At 45.2% G+C, this 26,994-nt stretch overlaps 1 protein-coding gene across 1 annotated transcript in view; it reads left to right on the top strand.

Annotated features, from left to right (window-relative positions):
• The window catches only part of LOC127584555 (protein FAM149B1-like), a 123,299-nt gene that overhangs the window by 1,481 nt on the left and 94,824 nt on the right, over window positions 1-26,994 (top strand). The window contains exon 2 of the mRNA XM_052041328.1: window positions 7,684-7,797. Coding sequence (XP_051897288.1) covers window positions 7,684-7,797 — 114 coding nt within the window. The remainder of the gene's footprint in view (window positions 1-7,683; window positions 7,798-26,994) is intronic.

Below are 26,994 nucleotides of genomic sequence, written 5' to 3' on the forward strand. Positions count from 1 at the left end.
GTTAGGGAAGTGGGCCGACGAGTGGCAAATGAATTTCAATACAGAAAAGTGTGAGATGATGCATTTGGGAACATTAAACCATGTAGGACTTATAGTCTGAGTGGTAGGACACTAGGGAACAGGGGGACCTAGGACAAGTGCATAGCTTGTTGAAAGCAACGTCACAGGTAGGCAGGGTGGTGAAAGGGCATTTAGCATGCTGGCCTTCATCATTCAGGGCATTGAGTATAGGAGTTGGGACATTATATTGCAGTTGTATGAGTCATTGGTGAGGCTGCACTTGGAGTACTATGTACGGTTTTGGTCGCCCTATTATGGAAAGGAAGTAGTTTAACTGGAAAGAGTGCAGAGAAGATTTACTAGGATGTTGCCAGGACTCAAGGGCCTGAGTTATAGGGAGACGTTGGCCAGGCTGGGTCTTTATTCCTTGGAACATAGGAGAATGAGGGGGCGACCTTATAGAAGTGTTTAAAATTGAGAGGCATAGGTAAGGTGGATGGTAACAGTCTTTCCCCCAGGTTAGGGGAGTCCAAAACTAGAGGCCGTAAGTTTAGGATGAAAGGGGAAAGATTTAAAAGGGCAACTTTTTCATGCAGCGGGTGGTGAATATATGGAACAAGCTGCTAGAGGAAGTGGTTGAGGCAGGTACAATGGTATCATTTAAGCAGCACTGCGATAGGTACATGGAGGGGCAGGGCTTAGAGGGATATGGGCCGAGTGCAGGAAATTGGGACTAGCTGGTGGGCACCATAGTTGGCATGGACTCGTTGGGCCGAAGGGCCTGTATCTGTGCTGTATTGCTCTATGACTCTATAACACTATAGGGGTTGCAGGAATATACTTAAAGATATCAGAAGGGCAAAAAGAGGGTATGAGCTAGCTCTGGCAGAGAAGATTAAGGAGAATCCAAAGAAATTTTATAAGTACCTTGAGGGGAAAAAGAGTAACTAGAGAGAGAATAGGGCCCCTCAGAGACCAAAGTGGACATCTTTGTGTGGAGCCACAGGAGATGGGCGAGGTCCTCAATGAATATTTCTCCTCTGTTTTTACCTTGGAGAAGGACATGAAGACTTCGGACTTTGAGATAGTTAATGGGAAGGTCTTGGATAGTCTGCATCACAGCAGAGGAGGTGCTGGATGTCTTGAAACGTTTGAAGGTAGATAAATTTCCAAGGCCTGATCAGGTATATTCAAGAACACTGTGTGAAGTTAGAGAAGACATTGCGGGAGCCCTGGCTGAGATATATGCATCATCGTTAGTGATGTGTGAAGTGCCAGAAGACTGGAGGGTGGCTAATGTTGTGCCTTTATTTAAGGGCTGCAAAGAAAAACCTGGGAACTGTAGACCAGTAAGTCAGTAAGATAGATGTTGATCTGTGGTCAGTAAGTTGCTCGAGGGGATTCTGAGGGATAAGATATACAAGCATTTGGAAAGATGGGGTTTGATTAGGGATAGCCTGCACGTCTTTGTGCGTGGGAGATCATGTCAAACAAATTTGATTGAGTTTTTTGAAGAAATAACCAGGAAGATCAATAAGAGCAGGACGGTGGAGGTGGTCTAAATGGACTTCAGTAATGCCTTTGATAAGGCTCTGCGTGGTCGGCTGCTCTGGAAAGTTAGATTGCATGGGATCCAGGGACAGTTTGCTAATTGGATACACAATTGGCTTGATGGTAGGAAGCAGAGGTTGATGGTGGAAGGTTGTTTATTGGACTGGAGGCCCGTGACTAGTGGTGTCCCCATGGCTCGGTGCTGGGCCCATTGCTATTTGTCATCTATGTCGATGATTTGGATGAGAATGTACAAGGTATGGTTTGTAAGTTTGTAGATGACACCAAAATAGGTGGTGTCGTTGGCAGTGAAGGTGGTATCAGGATTAATAACATTTAAAAGGTACTTGGACAGGTACATGGAGAGCAAAGGTTTGGAGGGATATGGGCCAAACGAGGACAAATGTAACTAGGTTAGATGGGAATCTTGATCGGCATGGACCAGTTGGGCCAAAGGGCCTGTTTCTGTGCTTTATGACTCAATGACAGCAAGAGGTGACCTGTACAAGAGGAATGGGTTGCACCTGAACTGGAAGGTGACCAATATCCTGGTGGGGAGATTTGCCAGAATACTCGGGGAGGTTTAAACGAGTCTGGCAAGGGAGTGGGACCCAAAGTAGTAGCGCAATAGGTGAGAACATTGAAGCAAAGGTTCAAGTGACAGGATAGACAGGGGTAGGTCAGGGAGTGTGTGGCTAGAGAGGCCCCTGAAATCTCATCTCTCACCTCTCTCAATAACCTGGGGTGTATCCCTTCAGGCCCCAGGGACTTATCCACTTTAATGTTCTCTGAGAAACCTAACAACCTCCTCCTTTATCTGAAATCACCCATCCACATTTTCATCCAGGTCATTTATATATATCACAAACAGCAGACGTCCCAGTACAGATCCCTGGCAGGCAGCACTAGTCACGAACCTCCAGTCAGAATAAGTCCCTTCAACAACTACCCTGTCTTCTGTGGGCAAACCAACTCTGCATCCAAACAGCCAAGTCACCATGGATCCCATACATCTTAATCTTCTGGATGAGCCTACCATGAGGGACCTTGTCAAACACCTTACTAAAATCCATGTGGACAACATCCACAGCTCCAGCTTCACCAATCACCTTTGTCACCTCCTCGAAAATGTTAATCCAGTTAGTAAGGCACAAGTTGCCCTGCACAAAGCCATGTTGACTATCTCTAATTAGGCCATGGTTTTCCAAATGCTCATAAATCCTATCCCTAAGAATCCTCTCCAATAGCTTCCCTACCACACGTGAGGATCACAGGTCTATAGTTTCCAGGATTATCCGTGTTTCCCTTCTTGAATAATGGATGTTGCTGTGGCACTACTCAACCAGGTGTTGTCAGTGAATTTGTATATAATCATTGGAGCTGTGTTTAGCCGCACAGTCGTGTGTACAGAGAGTAGAGCAAGGGGCTAAGCACGCAGCCTTGAGGTGCACCTGTGTTGATGATCAGCGAGGAGGAGATGTTACCAATCCTCACTGAGGTTTGCCAATGAGGAAGTCGAGGATACTATTGCAGAGGCAGGTATAGAGGCCCAGGTCTTGAAGATTGATGATGAGATTGAGCGGGATGATCATGTTGAACACTGATCTGTAGTCAATGAGCAGCAGCCTGACATATGTGCCCCTGTTGTCTAGATCAGAGTGAAGAGCCAGAGAAATGCCATCTGCTGTTGACCTGTTGTGGCAGTAGGCAAACTGGAGTGGATTCAGGTCATCTCTGAGGCAGGAGTTGATTCGATCCAAAACCAACACTTCATTACGTGAACCAACACTCAGCACTTCATTATGATTAATGTTAGTGTTACCAGACACTAACATTAATCATAATGTTAGTGTCTGGTAACACTAACATTGTAGTCAATGAGGCAGGTTGCCATGCTCTTCTTGGGCACTGGTACAATAGATGCCTTTAGAAAGCAGGTGGGAACTTCAGACCACAGAAGCGAGAGATTGAATATGTCGGTAAATACTCCAGCCAGTTGGTCTGCACAGGTCTTTAGTACTTGGCCAAGTAAGCCGTCAGGACCAGATGCCTTTCATGGGTTCACCCTCTTGAAGGATGCCCAGACGTTGGCATCAGAGACTGAGATTACAGGGTCATCTGGAGATGTGGGGGTTCATGCGGGTATGTCATAGTGCTCCCTATCAAAGCATGCATAAAAGGCATTGAGCTCAACCGGGAGTGATGGGTTGTTGCCACTTACACTAATCGATCTCACCTTGTAGGGAGTAATATTGTGCAAGCCCTGCCACAGATGTTGAGTGTCCATCCATGATCCCAGTTTAGTCCAAAATTGCCTCTTGGTGCTCACAATGGCCTTCTGGAGGTCATACCTGGACTTCTTATGTGTAGATAATTCAAACAAGGAAGGGGGCATACTTGACCTTGTATTGGGAAATGAACTTGGCCAGGTGATTGGAGTTTCAGTGGGAGAGCATTCTGGGAGCAGTAATCATAACTCTGTAAGTTTTCAGATAGTTAAGGATAAATTGGACCTTGGGAGAAAGTGCTAAGTTAGAGGATGTCTAAATGCAACAGTATTAGACAGGAGTTGGGGAGAGTAGATTGGGAGCAGCTGTTATCAGGTAAGTCCACATCTGTCATGTGAGAGTCGTTTAAAGGTTAACTGGTCAGAATTCAGCACCAACATGTTCCAACAAGGATGGCAAGGTTCAGCAACATTGGATGATGAGAAATGTTGCAAATCTAGTCAAGAAGGAAAAGAAACGTTTGCAATGTTTAGATAGCTAAAATCAGACAGGGCCTTTGAGAAATATAGCAAGAGAGAAATGGGGAATCAAAAGGGCTAAAAGGGGCCATGAAATATCTTTGGCAAGTAGGATTAAAGGGAACCCCGAGGCATTTTAAAAATACAAGAGGGGAAGTAGTGAGAGGATAGGACCACTCACAGATAAAGGAGGGAATTTATGCCTGGAGCCAAAGGAAGTGGGTGAGATACTAAATGAGTACTTTGCATCAAGGGAAGGACATGGAGGAAAGTGAGATCAATGAGGGGTATGCTGATATTCTCAGACAAGTTGATCTCAAGAAGGAGGTGGTGTTGGGGCCCTTGAAGAACATTATGGTGGTTAAGTACTCAGGGCTTGATGGAATCTATCCCAGATTATTGAGAGAGGTATGAGAGAAGATTGCTGGGGCCTTAACAGAGATCTTTGTATCTTCTTTAATCACAGGGGACGTCCCAGAGGACTGGAGAATAGCAAATGTTGTTCCTTTAATAAGAAGGGCAATAGAGCAAACCAGGAAATTATAGGCCGTTGAGCCTCACGTTAGTGGTATGGAAATTATTGGATAAGAATGTTAGGAGTAGGATCTCCTCACATCTGGAAACACATAGATACATATTAGGGATAACATGGCTTTGAGCAGGGGAGGTCACATCTTACAAATTTGACTGCATTTTGGGAGGTAATGAATATGATTGATGAGGACATGGTGGTGGATGTTGCTAAATGGACTTCAGTTCTACCAGTTCCCTCATGGTAGGCTGATCTAGAACATTAAGGCACACGGAGACTTGGTGGATTGGATTCAAAATTGTCTTGGCCATAAAAGACACAGGGTAGTGGTGGAGGGGTGTTATTCTGACTGGAACAGTGGTGTTCTGCAAGGATTAGTGGTGCAACCTCTGTTTGTGATACATATAAATGATTTGGACAAAAGTGTAAGCAGGCTGATTAGTTAGTTTGCAGACAGCACAAAAATTGGAGTTGTGGATAATGAGGAAAGTTGTCAAAGGACTCAGCAGGATGTAGACCAGTTGGAATTGTAGGCAGGAAGGTAGCAGATGGAGTTTAATCTGCACAAGTGTGAGGTGTTGCACTTTGGGAGGTCAAACGTAAAAGGAAAGATAAGGTATCTTTATTAGTCACATGTACATTGAAACACACAGTGGAATGCATCTTTTGTGTAGAATGTTCTGGGGTAGCCCACAGGTGTTGCCATGCTTCTGGCGCCAATAATAGCATGCCCATAACTTCCTAACCCATACATCTTTGGAATGTGGGAGGAAACCGGAGCACCCGGAGGAAACCCACGCAGATATGGGGAGAACATACGAACTCCTTACAGACGGTGGCTGAAATTGAACCCAGGTCGCTAGCGCTGTAATAGCTTAAAATAACAGGAACGTTCAGAGCATTGATGTACAGAGGGATCTTGGGCTACATGTCCATAGCTCCTTGAAACTAATAACACAAATATTTTGGGTGGTAAAGAAGGCTTATAATATACTTGCCTTCATCAATCAGGGTGTTGAATATAAAAGTCAGGAAGTCATGTTGCAGCTGTATAAAACTTTGGTTAGGCCACATTTGGAGTATTGTATGCAGTTCTGGTCGCTGCATTTCAGGAATAATGTGGAGGCTTTGGAGAGGGTGTAGAAGAGATTCACGAGGATGTTGCCTGGATCGAAGTATTTTAGCAAAAAGGAGAGGTTGGGCAAACTTGGATTGTTTTAGCTAGAGCATCGGAGGCTGAGGGGCAACCTGATGGAAGTGTATAAAGGAAAGCTTAGAAAAAATCTTCTTCCCAGATTGGAAATGTCCCTAAAGTGTAGGAGACAAAGGGGTGACTTTAAGAGGTATGTAATGAAGTGTGAAGTGGTTCATTTTGGTAGGTCAAATATGATGGCAGAATATAGTATTAATGGTGGGACTCTTGGCAGTGTGGAGGATCAGAGGGATCTTGGGGTCTGAGTCCATAGGACGCTCAAAGCAGCTACACAGGTTGACTCTGTGGTTCAGAAGGCATATGGTGTATTGTCTTTCATCAGTCATGGAATTGAACTTGGGAGCTGAGAGGTAATGTTGTAGCTATATAGGACCCTGGTCAGACCCCATTTGGAGTACTGTGCTCAGTTCTGGTCACCTCACTACAGGAAGGATGTGGAAGCCATAGAAAGGGTGCAGAAAGAGATTTACAAGGATGTTGCCTGGTTTGGGGAGCATGCCTTATGAAAACAGGTTGAGTGAACTCGGCCTTTTCTCCTTGGAGCGATGGAGGATGAGGGGGGACCTTATAGAGATATATAAGATGATAGAGGCATTGATCGTGTGGATAGTCAGAGGCTTTTTCCCAGGGCTGAAATGGTTGCCACAAGAGGACACAGGTTTAAGGTGCTGGGGAGTAGGTACAGAGGAGATGTCAGGGGTAAGTTTTTTACTCAGAGAGTGTTGAGTGCGTGGAATGGGCTGCCGGCAACGGTGGTGGAGGCGAATATGATAGGGTCGTTTAAGAGACTGTTGGATAGGTACATGGAGCTGAGAAAAATAGAGGGCTATGGGTAAGCCTAGTAATTTCTAGGGTAGGGACATGTTCGGTGCAACCTTGTGGGCCGAAGGGCTTGTATTGTGCTGTAGGTTTTCTATGTTTCTATAACCTCATCAGGGGCATAGATGAGGTGAATGGTCATGGTCTTTTTCCCAGGAGAGGGGAGGGCATAGACTTAAGTGGAGAGGGAAAGATTTAAAGGGGACTTGCAGGACAACTTTCACACATGGTGGTGGGTATGGGGAACGAGCTGCCAGAGGAAGTGTGAGAGGTGGGTACAATTGTTTTAAAAGACATTCAGACAGGTGCATAGATAGGAAAGGTTTAAAGGGACCAGTCAAACCCAGGCAAATGGGAATTATTCAGGTTGGCAGCTTAGATGGCATAGATGAGTTGGGCTGAAGGGCCTGTTTCCATGCTCTATAACTCTGTCAAATACTAGAGGGCATAGTTTTAAAGTGAGAGAGAGAAATTTAAAGGAGATGTGCAAGGCAAGTTTTTTTTATGCAGAGGGTGGTAGGTGCCTGGAGAACTGGTAGAAGCAGAGACAATAGCAATGTTTAAGAGGCATTTGGACAGACAAATGAACTGGCAGGGAATAAAGGGTTACAGACCAGGTGCAGACAGATGGGAATTGTTTGGATTGGCACCATGGTCAGTGCAGACATAGTGGGCCAAAGGGCCTGTTTCTGTGCTGTGCTGTTCTATGCTCTGTGTACTTAACACAGATGTGATTAGATCAGCTGAGTATTTCCAATCTGTTCTGTTTTTACGAAAGATAATTGTAGAATTTGGTGTAAGAGTTGGCTTTTATTTTCACAGATGTGGTCTGTTGCAATCTAGCACAGACAGCCATCCACTGCCAGACAAGCAAGGAGAGTATTCAGCTCCCTCTCCCATCACCAGCATTGAGGATGCAGATTCCATCTCCAGTGGGTATGTTCTTCACTTGTTCTAGTCCTATTGCATTATTCTGTTGTTTTATTTACATACTGTGTGTTGAAAGAATGTGTCTGAACCAACTTGAGAGACAGCTTTGTGCTTTGCCTTGCGTATCATTCATGGAGGATCATACTGGTGATTATCCAAAGCTGGATTTTAATCTTTGTTAAGGGAGCTGATCTCAGCTGTGGTTGCAGCGAAAGTACAGTTAGCAACCTCAGTAGCCTTGTATAATAGAAGAGAGAAATCAAGCGACACCTTTAATTGTAGTTTACAATGATCAGACGGAAAGAAACTTGTGGTAGCTGTAAGGATGAACTGAAAAACTGTTGATGCTTACCTTTGACTCTCACACAAACAATGGTGGCAGCTTGAATGTTGTTTCACTGCTGCCATTGAGAGGTGCAAAGATATTGTCCTTGTCTGTGCTCATCTCTCAACCAAGGCCGATTATCTTGTTTTTTCAATATTTCTGTTTCTGGGATCTTGTTTCTTGCATGTTAGCTGCTTACTTCAAGTACAATTACAATTGTTTTGAAAGTACAATGCCAAGTTCATTGATTACAAGGCATTTTTAACATGTCCTAAGATGTTGAAAGTCACTGTGCTGAAACACAAGAAGTCTTTGTTTTAAAAATTGTTAGTATGTGGGAGAGAGAACAAAGAATTATATTTTCTTTGGAATCTTTCACATTTATCTTCTTCACCTTTGTGAGTAAAACCAAATATTAGCTGGTTTGATTTTTTTTACATGATATCCACATGTACAGCTCCAGAAATGTCACACAATTTCAGAAGGAGAAATTGCAGGTAGTATTACCCTGCACAACACCAAAGTAAGCAATTGCAGCCAATGGATACAGGACAGATAACCTCATTGTGACAGTTTTCTAGGCTTGGCTGCAGCTAACACATCTTGACACCCTTTTAGTTACATGTGTAGAAGGGCAGCTCTGGAATGCCATTAGGGAAGAGGGAAATTTTCTAATAATCACCGGTTATCTGCACTTGGAAGGTTGAATCTTATCCCACATTAATGTTTGTCCACATCCTTGTCTATCTCTGGAATAGGGAAATAGAAAATTTCATTTGCAATAAGTCATAAGAATAAAAGTATTAGTTTTAATTTGGCTAGTACAGGAGCAAGGCTACCTTGCTGCATTAATACAGGCCATGGTAAAATCATACCATGAAAACTGCACAGTTTTGGTCTCCTTATCTGAGGAAGGATGTTCTTGATATTGAGGGAATAAAGCAAAGATTCACCAGACTTATTCCTGGGATGGTGGCACTGTCGTATGAAGAGAGATTGGGTTGGTTCGAGCTATATAAAATGAGAAGGGATAGAAACCTACGGAATTCTAACAGGACTGGATAGACTAGCTACAGGGAAAATGATCTCAATGGTGAGGTGGTTGGAGTCCAGGACCTGGGGTCACACTCCAAGGATAATAATAATAATAAGAATAAGAGATGTTGAAATTTTTTTTTTCATCCAATGCGTTGTAAGCCTGTGGAATTCTGTATTACAAAAACCACTTGGAGCAAAATTATTCAATGTATTCAAGATGGAGTTAGGTGTTATAATTCTTGGGGCCAAAAGGATCAAGAGCTATGGAGAGAAAGCAGGGCGAGGGTGCTGAATTTGGATGATAGGCTGTGATCATATTGAATGACACTGTAGGCCTGAAGACCTGAACAAGCTACTCTTATAGAACATAGAGCATAGGAACAGGCCCTTCAGCCCACAGTGTCTGCACCAAACATGATGCCGAATTAAACTAAATCTCTTCTGCCTCTACGTGATCCATGTCCCTCCATTCCCTGCATATCCATGTGTCTTAACAGCCTCTCAAACACCACTATTGTATCTGCATCCAGCACTACCCCTGGCAGCCAGTTCCAGCTGCCTAACGCTCTCTCTGTGTAAGAAAAAACTTGCCCTGAACATCTCCTTTAAACCTTTCCCCTTTCATCTTAAATGCATGACCTCTAGTACTTGGCATTTCTACCCTGGGGGAAAAAAAATTCTGACTGTCTCCCCTATCAATGCCTCTCATAATTTTATGTTATATTTATAGGGTATGTTGAAATTTCAGGGCATGTTGATATCAAGACGGTGTTGGGTCTCATGAAGAACATTAAGGAGGCAGAGATGGCCATAAACAGTAGTTTTAGGGAGGTGGTCCAACCAAAGGTAGTGATAAGAGATTCTATAGTCGGGTACAGACAGGTGTTTCTGTGGCTGCAATCGAGACTCCAGGATAGTGTGCTGCCTCCTTGGTGGCAGTATCAACAATGCCTCTGAGTGGACACAGGACATTCTAGGAGTGGAACGTGAGCCAGAGGCTGTGGTCCATATTGGTACCAATGACATGGACAGGAAGGGAAATGAGGTACTGCAAAGCGAATTTAGGGAGTTAGGTACTAAGTTATAAAGCAGGACCTCCAGGGTTGTAATCTCAGGATTACTACCCGTGCCACATGCTGGTGAGGCAAGAAAAGGATACGTAGTGCAGTTCAATACGTGGCCAAGGAGCTGGTGCAGGAGGGAGGAGGATAATTGGGCTCTCTTCCAGGACAGGTGGGACCTCTGCAGGATGGATGGGTTACACCTAAACAGGAGGGGAACCAAAATCCTTTCAAGGAGCTTCGCTTGGAGCTTCAAGGAGCTCAAGTGGTAGTCGGGAGGGTTTAAACTTGAATGATGGGGTGAGAACCAGGTCAGAAGGTGGACAGCTTGATGGGAAGGTTGAGGTTATGACAAGTAAGTCTGAAAGGAAGGACAGGCATGGTGGAGGCAGATATGATAAAGGTGTTTAAGAGGCTCTTAGATAGGCACATGAATATGCTGAGAATGGAGGGATATGGACCATGTGCAGGCAGAAGGGATTAATGTAATTAAGCATCATTAGCCTAATTAGTTTGGCACAACATTGTGGGCCAAAGGTCCTGTTCCTGTGCTGTGCTATGTTCTATTTCCACATTTCCTTTTGGCCCTCCTAATTCCTTGCTTGAGTTCTTTCCTGCTTTCTTTAAATTCCTCAGAGGCCTTGTCTGATCTATATATCACTGTATCCTTTGGCAATCTTCTACACTATCCACAACACCACCAATCTTTGTGTCATCTGCAAACTTACTAACCCACCCATTCCCCTTTTCATCCAGGTCATTTATATATATTACAAACAGCGGAGGTCCCAGTACACATCCTGCGGAACACCACTAGTCACAGACCTCCAGCCACAATAAGTCCCATCGACCACTACCCTCTGTCTTCTATGGCCAAGCCACTCCAAATCTAAACGGCCAAGTCACTATGGATCCCAAGCATCTTAATCTTCTGAATGAGCCAACCATGAGGGACCTTGTCGAATGCCTTAGGAAATGTCCTTGGCAAGTAGGATTAAAGAGAATCCTAAGGCAATTTTTACATAAATTAAAAACAAGAAGGTAGCTAGAGAGAGGGTAAGATTGCTCAAGGATAAAGGGTTGGATTTATGCTTGGAGTCAGAGGATGTTTGCAAAGTACTAAAGGAGTACTCTGCATCAGTATTCACTAAGGAGATGGAAGTGAAGGACAGTGAGATCAGTGTGGAGCATGCTAATATGCCAGGGCATTTTAAGATTAAGAAAGAGATAGTGTTGGGTCTCTTGAAGAACATTAAGGTGGTTAAGTCCCCAGGACCTGATGGGATATACTCCAAGTTATTGAGGGGCAAGAGATGAGATAGCTGGGGCCTTGACCAAGATCTTCGTATCCTGTCTAGCTACAGGCGAGGTCCCAGAGGACTGTCAAGTAGCTAATGTTGTTCTGTTATTTAAGAAGGGAAATATGAATAATCCTGGTAACTACAGACCAGTGAGTATCACATCAGTGATAGGGAAGATCTTGGAGAGGGTTCTTAGGGATAGGATTTATGAGTTTTTGGAGGGTCATGGCTTAACTAGGGACAGTCAGCATGGCTTTGTGTGGGGCAGATCATGTCTTAAAAATATGATTAAGTTGTTTTGAGGGGGGGACCAAGGTGATTGAGGGTAGGGCTGTGGATGTTGTCTACATGGATTTTAGTAAGGTCCCACATGGTAAGCTCATCCAGAAGATTGAGATGTATGGGATCCTTGGTGACTTGGCTGTTTGGATTTGGAATTGGCTTGTCCACAAAAGACAAGAGGGTAGTAGTCACAAGACTTATTCAGGCTGGAGGTCTGTGACTCGTGGTGTTCTGCAGGGATCCTTACTGGGACCTCTGCTATCTGTAATATATATAAATGTGTTGGATGAAAATATGGATGGGTGGGTTAATAAGTTTGCAGGCAATACAAAGATTGATGGTGTTGTGGATAGTGTAGAAGATTGCCAAAGGAATCAGTTGCAGATATAGATGGAGAAATAGCAGATGGAGTTTAATACAGCCCAAGTGTGAGGTGTTGCACTTCGGGAGATCAAATGCAAAGGGACAGTACGCAGTTAATGGCAAGACTCTTGACAGTGTTGATGTACAGAGGGAACTTGAGGTCCAAGTCCATAGCACCCTAAAAGTGGCTGTGTAAGTTGATAGGCTTGTGAAGGTGTACCGCATGCTTGTCTTTATTAGTCAAGTCATTGAGTTCAAGAGTCAGGAGATTGTGGTGCAGCTGTATAAAACTCTGGAGCAACACACACAAAATGCTGGAGGAACTCAGCGGGTCAGGCAGCATCAATGGAGGGAAATAAACAGTCGATGTTTTGGTTTGAGACCCTTCATCAGGACTAGAAAGGAAGAGGGAAGAATCCTGAATAAAAAGGTGGGGGGGAAAGAGAGCAGCACAGGTTGGCAGGTGATAGGTGAGTCCAGGTGTGGGGGGGAAAGGTGGGTGGGGGAGGAGGGATGAAAGGGAATGATGTGAGAAGCTGAGAGCAATAGGTGGAAGAGGCAAATGACTGAAGAAAGAGGAATCCAGTAGGAGAGGACAGTAGACCATGAAATAAAGGGAGGGAGGTGATGGGCAGGTTGTGAGGGTTAGGGAGGGGAAAGAGGAGAGGTGAGGGGACTATGGGAATGAGGGAAAATGAAGGGAGGAAGGGAAAACAGGGGAGGGGTTACTAGAAGTTGGAGAAATCAATGTTGATACCATCAGGTTGGAGACTACCAAGACAGAATATGAGGTATTGCTCCTCCAACCTGTGTCTGGCCTCAAGGTGGCAGTTGAGGAGGCCGTGGATTAGACATGTCAGTAAGGGAATGAGAAGTGGAATTCAAGTGGCTGGCCACTGGGAGATCCTGGCTGTCATGGCAGACAGAGCAAAGGTGCTCAACAAAGTGGTCACCCAGTCTGCGTTGGGCCTCAGCAATGTAGGGAAGGTTGCACCGGGAGGACCAGATGCAATAAATGACACTGATAGATTTGCAGGTGAAGCGCTGCTTGGGCCCCGAATGGCGGTGAGGGAGGAGGTGTAGGGACAGGTATAACACTTTGCACGATTGCAGGGATAAGTGCCAGGAGGGTGATAAGTGGACAAGGGAGTCATGGAGGGAGTAATCCCAGTGGAAAGTGAGAGTGGGGTGGAGGGGAAGATGTTTCCTCGTGGTGGGATCCCATTGGAGATGGTAGAACTTGCAGACAATGATGTGTTGGATGCAGAGGATTGTTGGGTGGTAGGTGAGGACCAGGGGAACCCTATTCCTGTTATGTCAGGAGGAGGGGATGGGGTGAGGGCAGACGTGTGGGAAATGGAGGAGATGCGGGTGAGGGCTGCATTGATGGGAGTGGAAGGGAAACCCCATTTACTGGAAAAAGAGGACACCACAGATGTCCTGGAATGTAAAGCCTCATCATGAGAACAGATGCAGGGGAGGAACTGGGAGAAGGAAATTGCATCCTTACAGGGTGGGAAGAGATGCAATCAAGATAACTATGAGTGTCGGTTGATTTGTGAAAGATGTCGTTGAATAATCTGTCTCCAGAGATGGAGACAGAGAGATCAAGAAAGAGAAGAGAGGTGTCAGAGAATGGAACAAGTAAATTTGAGGGCAGGGTGGAAGTTGGTAGTGAAGTTGATGATATTGACTATCTCAACATGGGTGCAGGAAGCAGCCCCAATGCAGTCGTCAATGTAGCAGAGAAAGAGTTGGGGAGCATTACCAGTGTAGGCTTGGAACATGGACTGTTCTACATAGCTGATGAAAAGACAGGCATAGCTGGGGCCCATGCGAGTACCCATGGCTATACCTTTGGTCTGCAGAAAGTGGGAGGAGCAGAAAGAGGAGTTGTTGAGGGTGAGTACCAGTTCTGCCAGAAAGAAGAGGGGAACTGGTTGGGTCTGTCAAGAAAGAAGTGGACATCCTTAAGACCTTCCTGATGGGGGATGGAAGTGTACAGGGACTCGACGTCCATGGTGAAAATGAGGCGGTCAGGCCAAATCTGATTAGACCACATGTGGAGATTTGCATTCAATTCTGGTTGCCCCATTATAGGAAGGATGTGGAGGCTTTGGAGAGGGTGCAGAAGAGGTTTACCAGGAGGCTGCTTGGATTAGAGGCATGTGCTGTGAGGCAAGGTTGGACAAACTTAGGTTGTTTTCTCTAGAGCAGCAGAGGCTGAGGGGAGACCTGATAGGAGTTTATAAGATTATGAAAGGCATAGATAGGCAACCAATACCTTTTTCCCAGGGTTGAAATGTCTAATACTAGAGGGCATGCATTTGAGTTGAGAGGGGGTAAGTTCAAAGGAGAGGTGCGAGGCAAGTTTTTTTTATACAGAGAGTGGTGGGTGCCTGGAACGCGCTGCCGGGGTCGTGGTGGAAGCAAATACGATCGAGGCGGTTAAGAGGCTGTTAGGGACGTGAATGTGCAGAGCATGAAGGGATATGGATATTGTGTAGGCAGCAGGGATTAGTTTAGATAAACGTTTAATTAGGTTGGCACAACATTGTTCTATTTTCTAACTTGTAGAGATCAGTTGGGTGAGGCTGGCAAGTGGGAGGCTTACCCTGTGATATCAGGAGTTCAGGGACTACACGTTTCTGTCAGGAGGGCCAAAAGAGGACATGAGATGGACCAGCAGGCAAGGTCAAGGAAAATCCCTAGAGATTCTACAGGTATATTAAGAGTGAAAGGCTGGCTTGGGAGAGACTGGGTCCCCTTAAAACCAGCGTGGCCATCTATGCCTGGAGTGACGGGAGACTGGTGAGAATTTTAATGAATATTTCTCATCAGTTTTTACTGTGGAGAAAATCATGAAAGCTAAGGAATTGAGGCAAATGACTTGTGATGTTTTGGACCATATATGAATTAACAAAAGACTAGGGCCTAAAGCATGTTAAAGTGGATAACTCTCCAGGGCCCAACCAAGTGCATCCTCGGAGCTTGTGGGAAGCTGGGGAAGAAACTGCAGATGCCCTTGCAAAGATATTTGCAATTATCAGCTACAGGTGAAGTTCTGGAAGACGGAGGGTAGCTAATGTTGTACCATTATTCAAGAAATGCAGCAAAGAATAGCCAGGGAACTACAGGCCTGTGAGCTTGACACTAGTGGTAGGTAGGTTACTGAAGGGATTCTGAGAGAGGATCTATCAGCATTTGGATAGACAATGACTGATTATCAATAGGCAGCACAACTTTGTGTGAGGGAAATCGCGTCTGACAAATCTGTTGGAGTTCTGTTGAAGAAGTAATCAGGAGCATAGATGAGGGCAGGGTGGTGGGCATTGTCAATATGGACTTTACCAAGGCCTTTCACAAGGTCCTACATGCAAGACAAGTCTAGAAGGTTAGATTGCATGGGATCTAGGGAGACCTAGCTTAAGTGGGTACATAATTGGCGAGGGTAGGAAGCAGAGGGTGATGATAGAAGGTTGTTTATCAGACAGGCGGCTTGTGGTTAGTTGTGTGCCACAGTGATCGATGCTGGGCCCATGTTGTTCGTCATTTATATAAATGGAAACAGGCCCTTGGGCCCAACTGGTCCATTTCAACCAAGACTCTTATTTAAGCTAGTCCCATTTGGCCGTTAGTAGTCGAGGCATAGAGTAGAAGAGTTGGGAAGTTACGTTGCAGCTTTATAAAACTCTGTTTAGGCTGCATCTGGAGTATTGCATTCAGTTCTGGTTGCCCCATTACAGGAAGGATGTGGAGGCTTTGGAGAGGGTGCAGAAGAAGTTTACCAGGATCCTGCTTGAATTAGAGGGCGTGTGCTATAAGGAGAAGTTAGACAAACTTGGGTTGTTTTCTATGGAGTGGCAGAGACTGAGGGGAGACCTGATCGAAGTTTATAGGATTATGAAAGGCATAGGTGGAGTAGACAGCCAGTATCTCTTTCCCAAATTCGAGATGTCTAATACTAGTGTGCATGCATTTAATGTGAGAGGGGATAAGTTTTTTACCCAGAGAGTGGTTGGTGGCTGGAATGCACTGCCAGCAGTGGTGGTGGCAACAAGTATGATAGAGGTGTTTAAGAGGCTCTTAGATAGGTGTATGAACGTGCAGAGAATGGTGCGATAAGCACCAATTCATGGGCCAAAGGGTCTGTTCCTGTGCTGTACTGTTTAGTGTTCTATGTTCTAAAGGGATCTTGGGGTCCTAGGATATGAAACACAAAAGGATGGCATGTGGGGACAGTAAATAATTAAGAAACCAAATGAAATGTTTCCTTTTATTGCACTGGGATTTTCTGAGTTCTTATGACAGGCAGTAGTAAATCCCCAGGAGCCTGCATCTTAGGGTTTTGAAGGATATAGCTGTGGTGATAGAGAATGTACAGATTTTAAAACAGTTCTCAGAGGACTATGGACCAGCTAGTGTGAAAATGTTTGAATTATTGACAGAGCAGTTTGAAAATGCTTGGCCAGGATCAGCATGGAGTTATGGACAAATCATCTGAATTCTTTGAGTTTAAAGCTAACAGAGTTGGTAAGGGTGATCTATAAGGGTAATGTGATCTATTTTACTTTAAGAAGTCCTTTAATAAAGTGCCACACGAGTGATTATTAAACAAAACAAGAGTGCATGGTATAAGGGGTTATGAATTGGTGCAGATTGGTTAATAGAAAATGGCTCGTTGAATAAATGAGTCTTTTCAGTTTGGGAGGCAGTGACCAGTGGAGTGTCACAGGGTTCAATGCTGGGACCCCAGCTCATCACAATGTGTAACAGTGATTTGATTGAAGGGATCAAATACAAGATACTCCCAAGTTTTCTGATGACACAAAGCAATGTGGTCTCATAGGCTGTGAGGGGCATGCTGGGATTTCGTGGGATGTAGACAGGCTGAATGAGAGAGCGAGCGGGGATATGTCAGGTGGAAAATTGTGATATGCGAAAAAAATGGAAAGGCTGAGATTTTTTTTAAATTGTGAGAGGTTAAAAAGTTTTAGTGTTTGGAGGAACCTGGATAATCCTTGAATCACTGAAAGTTAATGTGCAGATACAGCAAGCAATTCGGAAGACACATGGTACATTGGCCTTTATTGCAAGAGGATTCTTGCTCCAATTATATGGACCCATGAAAAAACATCTGGAATAAAGTGTACAGGCTTGGTTTAACCACATAAGAGGGAGTGCCACGAAGATTCATCAGGCTGATTACTGGAAAGTAGGATGTGCTGTAAGAAGAGAGGTTAAGCCTATACTTGTTTGTGTTCAGAAGAATGAGAAGGATGTCATCGAAAGTACAGAATTTTTCAGGCTTGACAGGGTGGATGCAGAGTTAATGGTTCCTTTAGCTGCAGTATCTACAACTAGGGGCACAGGCACAAAATAAATGGTGGGCCATTCAGACTAGAGGGGAACAGAAATTTCTTGTCTAGTAAAAAAAATAGCTGGGCCACGGGGCTCAAGTCCACGCTGTCTGATTTTCTGATTCTACACCCAAGAGTGCAGCAGATTTTTGAGAGTCATGGAAGTTCAGTTGCCTAGTATGTTCATGATGGAGATTGTTGTATCTTTTGGTAACAATTGATTTGAGGGGTATGGAGTTAGTACATGAAAGTGCCAAAGAGGTACAGGTTCAACCTTGACCTTAGACACAGGGGGCAGAATGCCATACTCCTATTTATATTTCTTATGGTCCTGTTAAGAGCCATGGGGATCATGGTGTCATAAAGTGGTACAGCATAGAGCCAGGTCCTTTGGTCCACTGCACCCTTGCCGACCATTATGCCTATCTATACTAATCCCACGTGCCTGCATTAATTTGATGTCCCTCTATGCCCTGCTCATTCATCTACCAGTCCAGACACCTTTCAGTGTTGTTGCTGTTTCTGCCTCCACCACCTCCTCTGGCAGCTCATTCCAGATACTAACTACTATGGGTGAAAATTTACCCCTCAGATCCCCTTTAAACCTTCACCTCAAACCAGCGCTCTCTAATTTTAGACACAAATTTGCAGATAAACAGACTCTAGCTATGCTACCCTATTATGCCTCTCATAATTTTATATACTTCTATTATGTCACCTCTCAGCCTCCTTTGCTCCAGGGTAAACAGACCCAGCCTATGCAATCTCTCCTTATGACTCAAGTCCTCCAATCAGACAACATCCTGGTGAACCTTTCCTGCACCCTCTTTAGCTTAATCACATTCTTCTGACAGCACAGCGACCAAAACTGTACACTTCAAGTGCAGCCTAACCAAAGTTTTGTACAGCTGTAACGTGATGTCTCTTACTCAATACCTTGGCCACTGAAGGGAAGCATGGCATATGCACCCTGTCTGCCTGTGTTGGCACTTTCAGGGAACTTTGTACTTGTTACCCCAAGGTCTCTCTGTTTACAACATCCCCAGGGCCCTGCCGTTCACTGTCTATGTCCTATCCTAGTTTAACTTTCCAAAATGCATCACTTCACATTTGTCTGGGTTAAATTTTATTCTCCATTCCCTTGCCCATTTTCCCAGTTGACCTATATCCTGTTGTAACCTCAGACAACCTTCTTCACTGCCCCCAATAACACCAACTTTGATGTTATCTGCAAATTTGCTAATCATGCCACCTCATTCATAAATATGATAAACAGAGGACCAATCCTCCACTACCACCCTCTGCCTCCTACTACCAAGCCTATCTTGTATCGAATCACAGGTTTCAAGAAGGGCAGATCAAAAACTGCTGCACCAACTGATTCATGCAGTCTGAGAGGAGCTGCTCTGGACACAGGATTTGGCAAATGGTTTTGGATAAGTGCAAAATGTTGCACTTTGGGAAGTGAAACCAAGGTTATTGGTATTAGTTTATTATTGTCACTTGTACCGAGGGACAATGGAAAAACTTGTCTTGCATACCGATTGTACAGGTCAATTCATTACACAGTGCAGTTACATTGAGTTAGTACAGAGTGCATTGAGATAGTACAGGTAAAAACAATAACAGTACAGAGTAAAGTGTCACAGCTACAGAGGAAGTGCAGTGCAGGTAGACTATAAGGTGCAAGGTCACAACTAGGTAGATTGTGAGGTCAGAGTCCATCTCATTATATAAGGGAACCATTCAATAGTCTTATCACAGTGGGATAGAAGCTGTCCTTGAGCCTGGTGGTACGTGCCCTCAGGCTCCAGTATCTTCTACCTGATGGAAGAGGAGAGAAGCGAGAATGACCGGGTGGGTGGGGTCTTTGATTATGCTGGCTGCTTCACCAAGACAGCGAGAGGTAAAGACAGAATCCAAGGAGGGGAGGCTGGTTTCTGTGATGCGCTGGGCTGTGTGCAGTGAATGGTCGGGCCTCCAGGGAGTATTGTGGAACATAGTGACCTTGGAATATAGAACAGTACAGCACAGCAACAGGCCCTTCGGTCCACAATGTTGTGCCTAACCAATTACATTAGTAATAAAATGCCCAGCTAAACTAATCCCTCCTGCCTACACAATGTCCATATCCTACCATTTCCCTCACATTCATGTGCCTATCTAAGAGGTTCTTGAATGCTCCTATCGTATTTGCCTCCACCACCACCCCAGGCAGCACATTCCAGGCACCCACCACTCTGTGTGTAAAAAAAAGAATTGCCCCACACATCTCCTTTGAATTTTCCCCTCTCACTTTAAATGCATGTCCTCTGGTATTAGACATTTCAACCTTGCGGAAAAGATACTGGCTGTCTATCTATACCTCTCATAATCTTATAAACCTCTATCAGATCTCCCCTTAGCCTCTACCACTCCAGAGAAAACAACCCAAGTTTGTCCAACCTATGCTCATAGCACATGCCTTTTAATCCAGGCAGCATCTTGGTAAACCTCTTCTGCACTCTATCCAAAGCCTCAATGTCCTTCCTATAATGGGGCAACCAGAGCTAAATGCAATACTCCAGATGCAGCCTAACTAAACTTTTATAAAGCTGCAGCAGAACTTCCTGACTCTTGAACTCAGTGCCTTGACTAATGAAGGCAAGCATGCCATATGCCTTCTTTAGCACCTGATCAACCTGTGTAGCCACTTTCAGGGAGCTGTGAACTGGGATCCCAAGGTCACTCTGCCCATCAACACTGCTAACAGTCTTGCCATTAATAGTGTACTTTCTCTTTACATTGGATCTCCCAAGGTGCAACAGTTCACATTGGGCGGGGTTGAACTCCATAGAACGTAGAACATTACAGCACAGCACAGCATAGTACGGACTCTTCGGCCCACGATGTTGTGTCAACATTTTTTGCTGTTCTAAGATCTATCTAAACCTTCCCTTCCACAAAGCCCTCCATTTCTGGAGGGAATCACTGGAGAGAGATAGGAACACACAGACTAGAAAGGCGTTTACTTGGAGTAAAGGGAATTATGAGGCTCTCAGCCAGGAAATTGGAAGATTAGATTGGGAACAGATGTTCTCAGGGAAAAGTACAGAAGAAATGTGGCAAATATTCAGGGGATATTTGTGTGGAGTTCTACATAGGCATGTTCCAATGAGACAGGGGTGTCACGAGAGGATACAGGAACCGTGGTGTACAAAGGCTATAATAAATCTAGTCAAAAGGAAAAGAAAAGCTTACAAAAGGTACAGAGAGCTAGGTAATGTTAGAGATCTGTAAGAGTATAAGGCTAATAGGAAGGAGCTTAAGAAGGAGATTATGAGAGCCAGAAGGGGTCATGAGAAGGGCTTGGCGGGCAGGATTAAGGAAAACCCTAAGGCATTCTACAGGTATGTGAAGAGCAAGAGGATAAGATGCGAAAGAATAGGGCCTATCAAGTGCAGCAGTGGGAAAGTGTGTATGGATCCGGAAGAAATGGCGGAGGTACTTAATGAATACTTTTCATCAGGATTCACTACGGAAAAAGATCTCGGGGATTGTAGTGGGGAATTGCAGCGGCCTGAAGAGCTTGAGCATGTAGATATTAGGAAAGAGGAGATGCTAAAACCTTTGGAAAGCATCAAGTTGGATAAGTCGCCGGGACTGGATGAGATGTACCCCAGGCTGCTGTGGGAGGCGAGGGAGGAGATTGCGGAGCCTCTGACGATGATCTTTGTATCGTCGATGGAGACGAGAGAGGTTCCGGAAGATTGGAGGGTTGCGGATGTTGTTCCCTTACTCAAGAAAGGGAATAGGGATATCCCAGGGAATTATAGACCGGTGAGTCTCACCTCAGTGGTTGGTAAGCTGATGGAAAAGATCCTGAGAGTCAGGATTTATGAATATTTGGAGAGGTATAATATGATTAGGAATAGTCAGCTTGGCTTTGTCAAGGGCAGGTCCTGCCTTACGAGCCTGATTGAATTTTTTGAGGATTTGACTAAGCACATCGATGAAGGGAGAGCAGTAGATGTAGTGTATATGGATTTCAGCAAGGCGTTTGATAAGGTACCCCATGCAAGGATTATTGAGAAAGCAAGGAGGCATGGGATCCAAGGGGGCATTTGAGTGTGGATTCAGAACTGGCTGGCCCACAGAAGGCAAAGAGTGGTTGTTGAAGGGTCGTATTCTGTGTGGAGGTCGGTGACCAGTGGTGTACCTCAGGGATCTGTACTGGGACCCTTACTCTTTGTGATTTTTATAAATGACCTGGATGAGGAAGTGGAGGGGTGGGTTAGTAAGTTTGCGGATGACACAAAGGTTGGGGGTGTTGTGGATAGTTTGGAGGGCTGTCAGAGGTTACAGAGGGACATAGATAGGATGCAAAGTTGGGCTGAGAAGTGGCAGATGCAGTTCAACCCAGATAAGTGTGAAGTGGTTCATTTTGGTAGGTCAAATATGATGGCAGAATATAGTCTTAATGGTAGGACTCTTGACAGTGTGGAGGATCAGAGGGATCTTGGGGTCTGAGTCCATAGGACGCTCAAAGCGGCTGCGCGGGTTGACTCTGTGGTTAAGAAGCTGTATTGTCCTTCATCAATCGGGGAATTGAATTTAGGAGCCGAGAGGTATTCTTGCAGCTATATAGGTCCCTGGTCAGACCCCACTTGGAGTACTGTGCTCAGTTCTGGTCTCCTCACTACAGGAAGGATGTGGAAGCCATAGAAAGGGTGCAGAGGAGATTTAGTAGGATGCTGCCTGGAATGCAGAGCATGCCTTATGAAAGTAGGTTGAGGGAACTCGGCCTTTTTTTCTTTGGAGCGACGGAAGATGGGGGGGACCTGAGAGAGGTGCATAAGATGATGAGAGGTATTGATCGGGTAGATAGTCAGAGGCTTTTCCCCAGGGCTGAAATGGTGGCCACAAGAGGACACAGGTTTAAGGTGCTGGGGAGTAGGTATAGAGGAGATGTCAGGGGTAAGTTTTTTACTCAGAGAGTGGTGAGTGCGTGGAATGGGCTGCCGACAACGGTGGTGGAGGCGGATACGATAGTGTCGTCTAAGAGACTGTTGGATCGGTACATGGAGCTGAGAAAAATAGAGGGCTATGGGTAAGCCCAGTAATTTCTAGTGTAGGGACACATTCGGCACAGCTTTGTGGGCCAAAGGGCCTGAATTGTGCTGTAGTTTTTCTATGTTCTATTTTTCTATCATTCATGTGCCTATTTAAGAGTCCAATGTATCTGCCTTCACCACCTCTGCCGGCGGTGCATTCCGAGCACCCACCACTCTCAGTGTAAAGAAACTTACCTCTGACATCCCCCTATATGTTTCTCCAATCACCTTAAAATTATGTCCCCTCATGCTAGCCATTTTTGCCCTGGGAAAAGGTCTCTGACTGTCCACTTGATCTACGCCTCTTATCATCTTGTACACCTCTATCAAGTCACCTCTCATTCTCCTTCACTCCAAAGAGAAAAGCTTGATCTCGCTCAACCTATCCTCATAAGAGCTGCTCTCCAACCCAGGCAGCATCCTGGTAAATCGCCTCTGCACCCTTTATAAAGCTTCCACATCCTTCCTACAATGAGGCGACTAGAACTGAACTGAACACAATACTCTAAGTGTGGTCTAACCAGAGTAACATAGATCTGCAACATTACCTTGCAGCTCTTGAACTCAATAGCCCAACTACTGAAGGCCAGCACCATATGTTGCATTAACAACCCTATCAACCTGCATGGCAACCTTGAGGGATCTATGGACGTGGACCCCAAGATCCCTCTGTTCCTCCACACTGCCAAGAGTCCTGCCTTTAACCTTGTATTCTGCCTTCAAATTCTATTTTCATCTGCCATTTCTCCACCCATATCTGCAACTGATTTATATCCTGCTGTATCCTTTGCCAGTCTTCTATGCTATCCACAACACTACCAATCTTTGTCTCATCTGCAAATTTTCTAACCCACCCATGTACATTTTCATCTAGGTCATTTATATCACAAATATAAATCTTACATCACAAACAGCATAGGTCTCAGTACGGATCCCTGAGGAATGCCATTAGTCACAGATCTCCAGCTAGAGTAAGTCCCATTGATTACTACCCTCTGTCTTCTACAGCAAGCCAGTTCTGAATCTGAACAGCCAATTTACCGTGGATCCCATGCATCTTAATCTTCTGGATGAGCCTACCATGAGGACCTTGTCAAATGCCATACTTAAAATCCATGCAGACAACATCCACAGCTATACCTTCATCGATCACCCTTGTTACCTCATCAAAAAAACTCAATCAAGTTAGTAAGGCACAACTTGCCCTGCACAAAGCCATGCTGACTGTCCCTAATTAGGCTATGGTTTTCCAAACACTCATAAATCCTATCCCTCAGTATCCTCTCCAGTAACTTCCGTACCACTGATGTGAGACTCACTGGTCTATAGTTACCAGGATTATCTGTTTCCCTTCTTGAATAAAGGAACAATTTTAGCTACTCACCAGTCCCCTGGGACTTTGCCTATGGCTAGGGAGGACACAAAGATATTGGTCAAGGACCCCGCAATCTCATCTCTTGCCTCTCTCAATAATCTGGCGTATATCACATCAGACCCTGGGGACTCATCCACCTTAATGCTCTTTAAGAGACCTGACACTACCTCCTCCTTTATCTCAAAATGCCCTAGCATATTAGTATGCTCCACACTGATCTCCCTATCCTCCACATCCTTCTCCTTGGTAAGTACTGATGCAAAGTACTCATTAAGGACCTCACCCACCTCCACCACTTCCAAGCACATGTTCCCTCCTTTATCCTTGAGTGGTCTTATTCTCTCCCTAGTTAATCTCTTGCTCATGATGTATATATAGAATGCCTTGGGATTCTCTTTAATCCTATTTGCCCCTCCTGGCTTTCCTAGTTGTCTTCTTGAGTTCCTTTCTGGCTTCTTTATAATCCTCAAGTGCTCTGTTTGATGCTAGCTTCCTGAGCTTTACATACTTTTCGTTTTTCTTTTTGAGTAAATTCACCACCACCTCTCAACATCCAAGGTTCTCTTACCCTGCCATGCTTGTCCTTCCTTCTTCCCGGAACATACCTGTCCTGTACTCCATGCAGTTGGTCTTTAAACACCCTCCACATGTCAGATGTGGACTTGCCCAAAAACAGCTGTTCCCAATTAATTCCCCCTAGTTCCTGCCTAATGCTCCTGTAATTTGCCCTGCTTCAATGAAATACTCTTCTGCAGGGTCCATACTTATCCTTATCTATAGATATCTTAAAACTTAAGGTGTTATGGTCACTGTTCCCCAACTGTCTCTCCCACTGAAAGGTCAATCACCTGGCCAGACTCGTTACCCAATACCAGGTCCAGTACAATGGCTCCTCAAGTTGGACTATTGAAATATTGATTTAAGAAACCCTCCTGGATGCACCAAACAAATTCTGCCCCATGTAAACCTCTTGCACTAAGGAGGTCCCAGTTTATATTAGGGAAGTTGAAGTCCCCCACAACAGCAACCCAATTAGTTTTACACCTTTCCCTAATCTGCTTGCATATCTGTTCCTCAATGTCCTGGTGGCTATCAGGGGGTCTGTAGTATAATCCCATCAGAGTGATTGCATCTTTCTTGTTTTTGAGTTCTACCCATATAGACTCAGTGGACGAGCCTTCCTTTATGTCCCCTCTGATTGCAGCTGTGATGAAAAACACAATGATGCTGGAGGAACTCAGCAGGCCAGGTAGCGTCCGTGGAGAAAAGCAAGCAGTCAATGTTTCGACTCAGGACCCTTCTTCAGGACTGAAGATAGGAAAAGGGGAAGCCCAATATATAGGAGGGAAAAGCAGAGCAGTGAAAGCTGGACAAAAGAGGGGAGGCGGTGTGGGCACAGGGTGGTGATAGGTAGATGCAGGTAAGAGATAGTGATAGACAGGTGTGGGGGAGGAGGGGAGAGCAGATCCACCGGGGGATGGATCAAAGGTAAGGAGGGAAAAAGGGGGGTAGAAAAGAGAGGCTAGGAAAGGGAAGAAAAGTTGAGGTTTGGTTGGGGGCTGGGGTTTGTGAGGATTACTTAAAGTGGGAGAATTCAATGTTCATGCCGTTAGGCTGCAAGGTCCCAAGACGGAAAATGAGGTGCTGTTCCTCCAATTTGCGCTTGGACTTCTCCTGGCAGTGGAGGAGGCTGAGGACTGACATACCAGTGATGGAGTGGGAGGGGGAGTTGAAGTGACTGGCAACGGGGAGATGCAGATCGCGGTTACGGATGGCGAGCAGGTGTTCTGTGAAACGGTCACCTAGTCTGCGTTTGATCTCGCCAACGTGGAGGAAGTGGTAAAGTAATCGACATGATGGGACAGACAGTTTGAAATGCGTGTATTTGAATGCTAGGAGTATTATGAGTAAGGGTGATGAACTTAGTACATGGAACTATGATATTGTGGCCATAACAGAGACTTGGTTGAGAGAGGGACAGTAATGGGTGCTTAATGTTCCAGGGTTTCGATGTTTTAGAAAAGATAGAAAGGGAGGCCACTTCTGCCATCTCCAACGGGACCTCACCACCAAGCAACACCTGCCCCTACACCACTTCTGTCCAGTTCCCCAAACAGCCCTTTCAGTGAGACAGAGATTTACCTGGACCTCCCTTAATATCATCTACTGCATTCGGTGCTCCAAGTGTGGCCTCCGCTAGACTAGGTGACCATTTTGCAGAACACCTGCGTTCCATCTGTAAATGGTAACTCCCCGTTGCCAGTCACTTCAACTCCCCCTCCCACTCCGTCACTGATATGTCAGTCCTTCACCTCTTCCACTGCCAGGAGAAGTCCAAGCGCAAACTGGAGGAACAGCACCTCATTTTCCATCTTGGGACCTTGCAGCCTAACAGCATGAACATTGAATTCTCCCACTTTAAGTAATCCTCACAAACCCCACCCCCCAACCAAACCTCAAATTTTCTTCCCTTTCCTAGCCTCTCTCTTTTTTTCTACCCCCCTTTCTTCTTCCTTACCTTTGACCCATCCCCCGGTGGATCTGCTCTCCCCTCCTCCCCCACACCTGTCTATCACTATCTCTTACCTGCATCTACCTATCACCACCCTGTGCCCACCCCGCCTCCCCTCTTTTGTCCAGCTTTCACTGCTCTGCTTTTCCCTCCTATATATTGGGCTTCCCCTTTTCCTATCATCAGTCCTGAAGAAGGGTCCCGACCCGAAACGTGCTTTTCTCCACGGATGCTGCCTGGCCTGCTGAATTCCCCCAGTATCAGTGTTTTTCATCCAGATATTCTGGCACCTGCTGTCCTTTGTTTCTTTAGTATGATTGCAGCTGTGATATTGTCCCTGAATAGTAGTGCAACTCCTCTTCAGCCCCCCACCCCCCCCAGGCCCAGATCCCACTCGCTGAAAATGAACACTAAGCACATAGACTCACCTCTTGAAAAATCCCACCTCTCGTTCCAAATCCCAGCTCCCGCTCACTCAACGTATAAGTACGTA

Source organism: Pristis pectinata, chromosome 30, assembly GCF_009764475.1.
Source record: "Pristis pectinata isolate sPriPec2 chromosome 30, sPriPec2.1.pri, whole genome shotgun sequence".
NCBI classification, from domain to species: Eukaryota; Metazoa; Chordata; class Chondrichthyes; order Rhinopristiformes; family Pristidae; genus Pristis; species Pristis pectinata.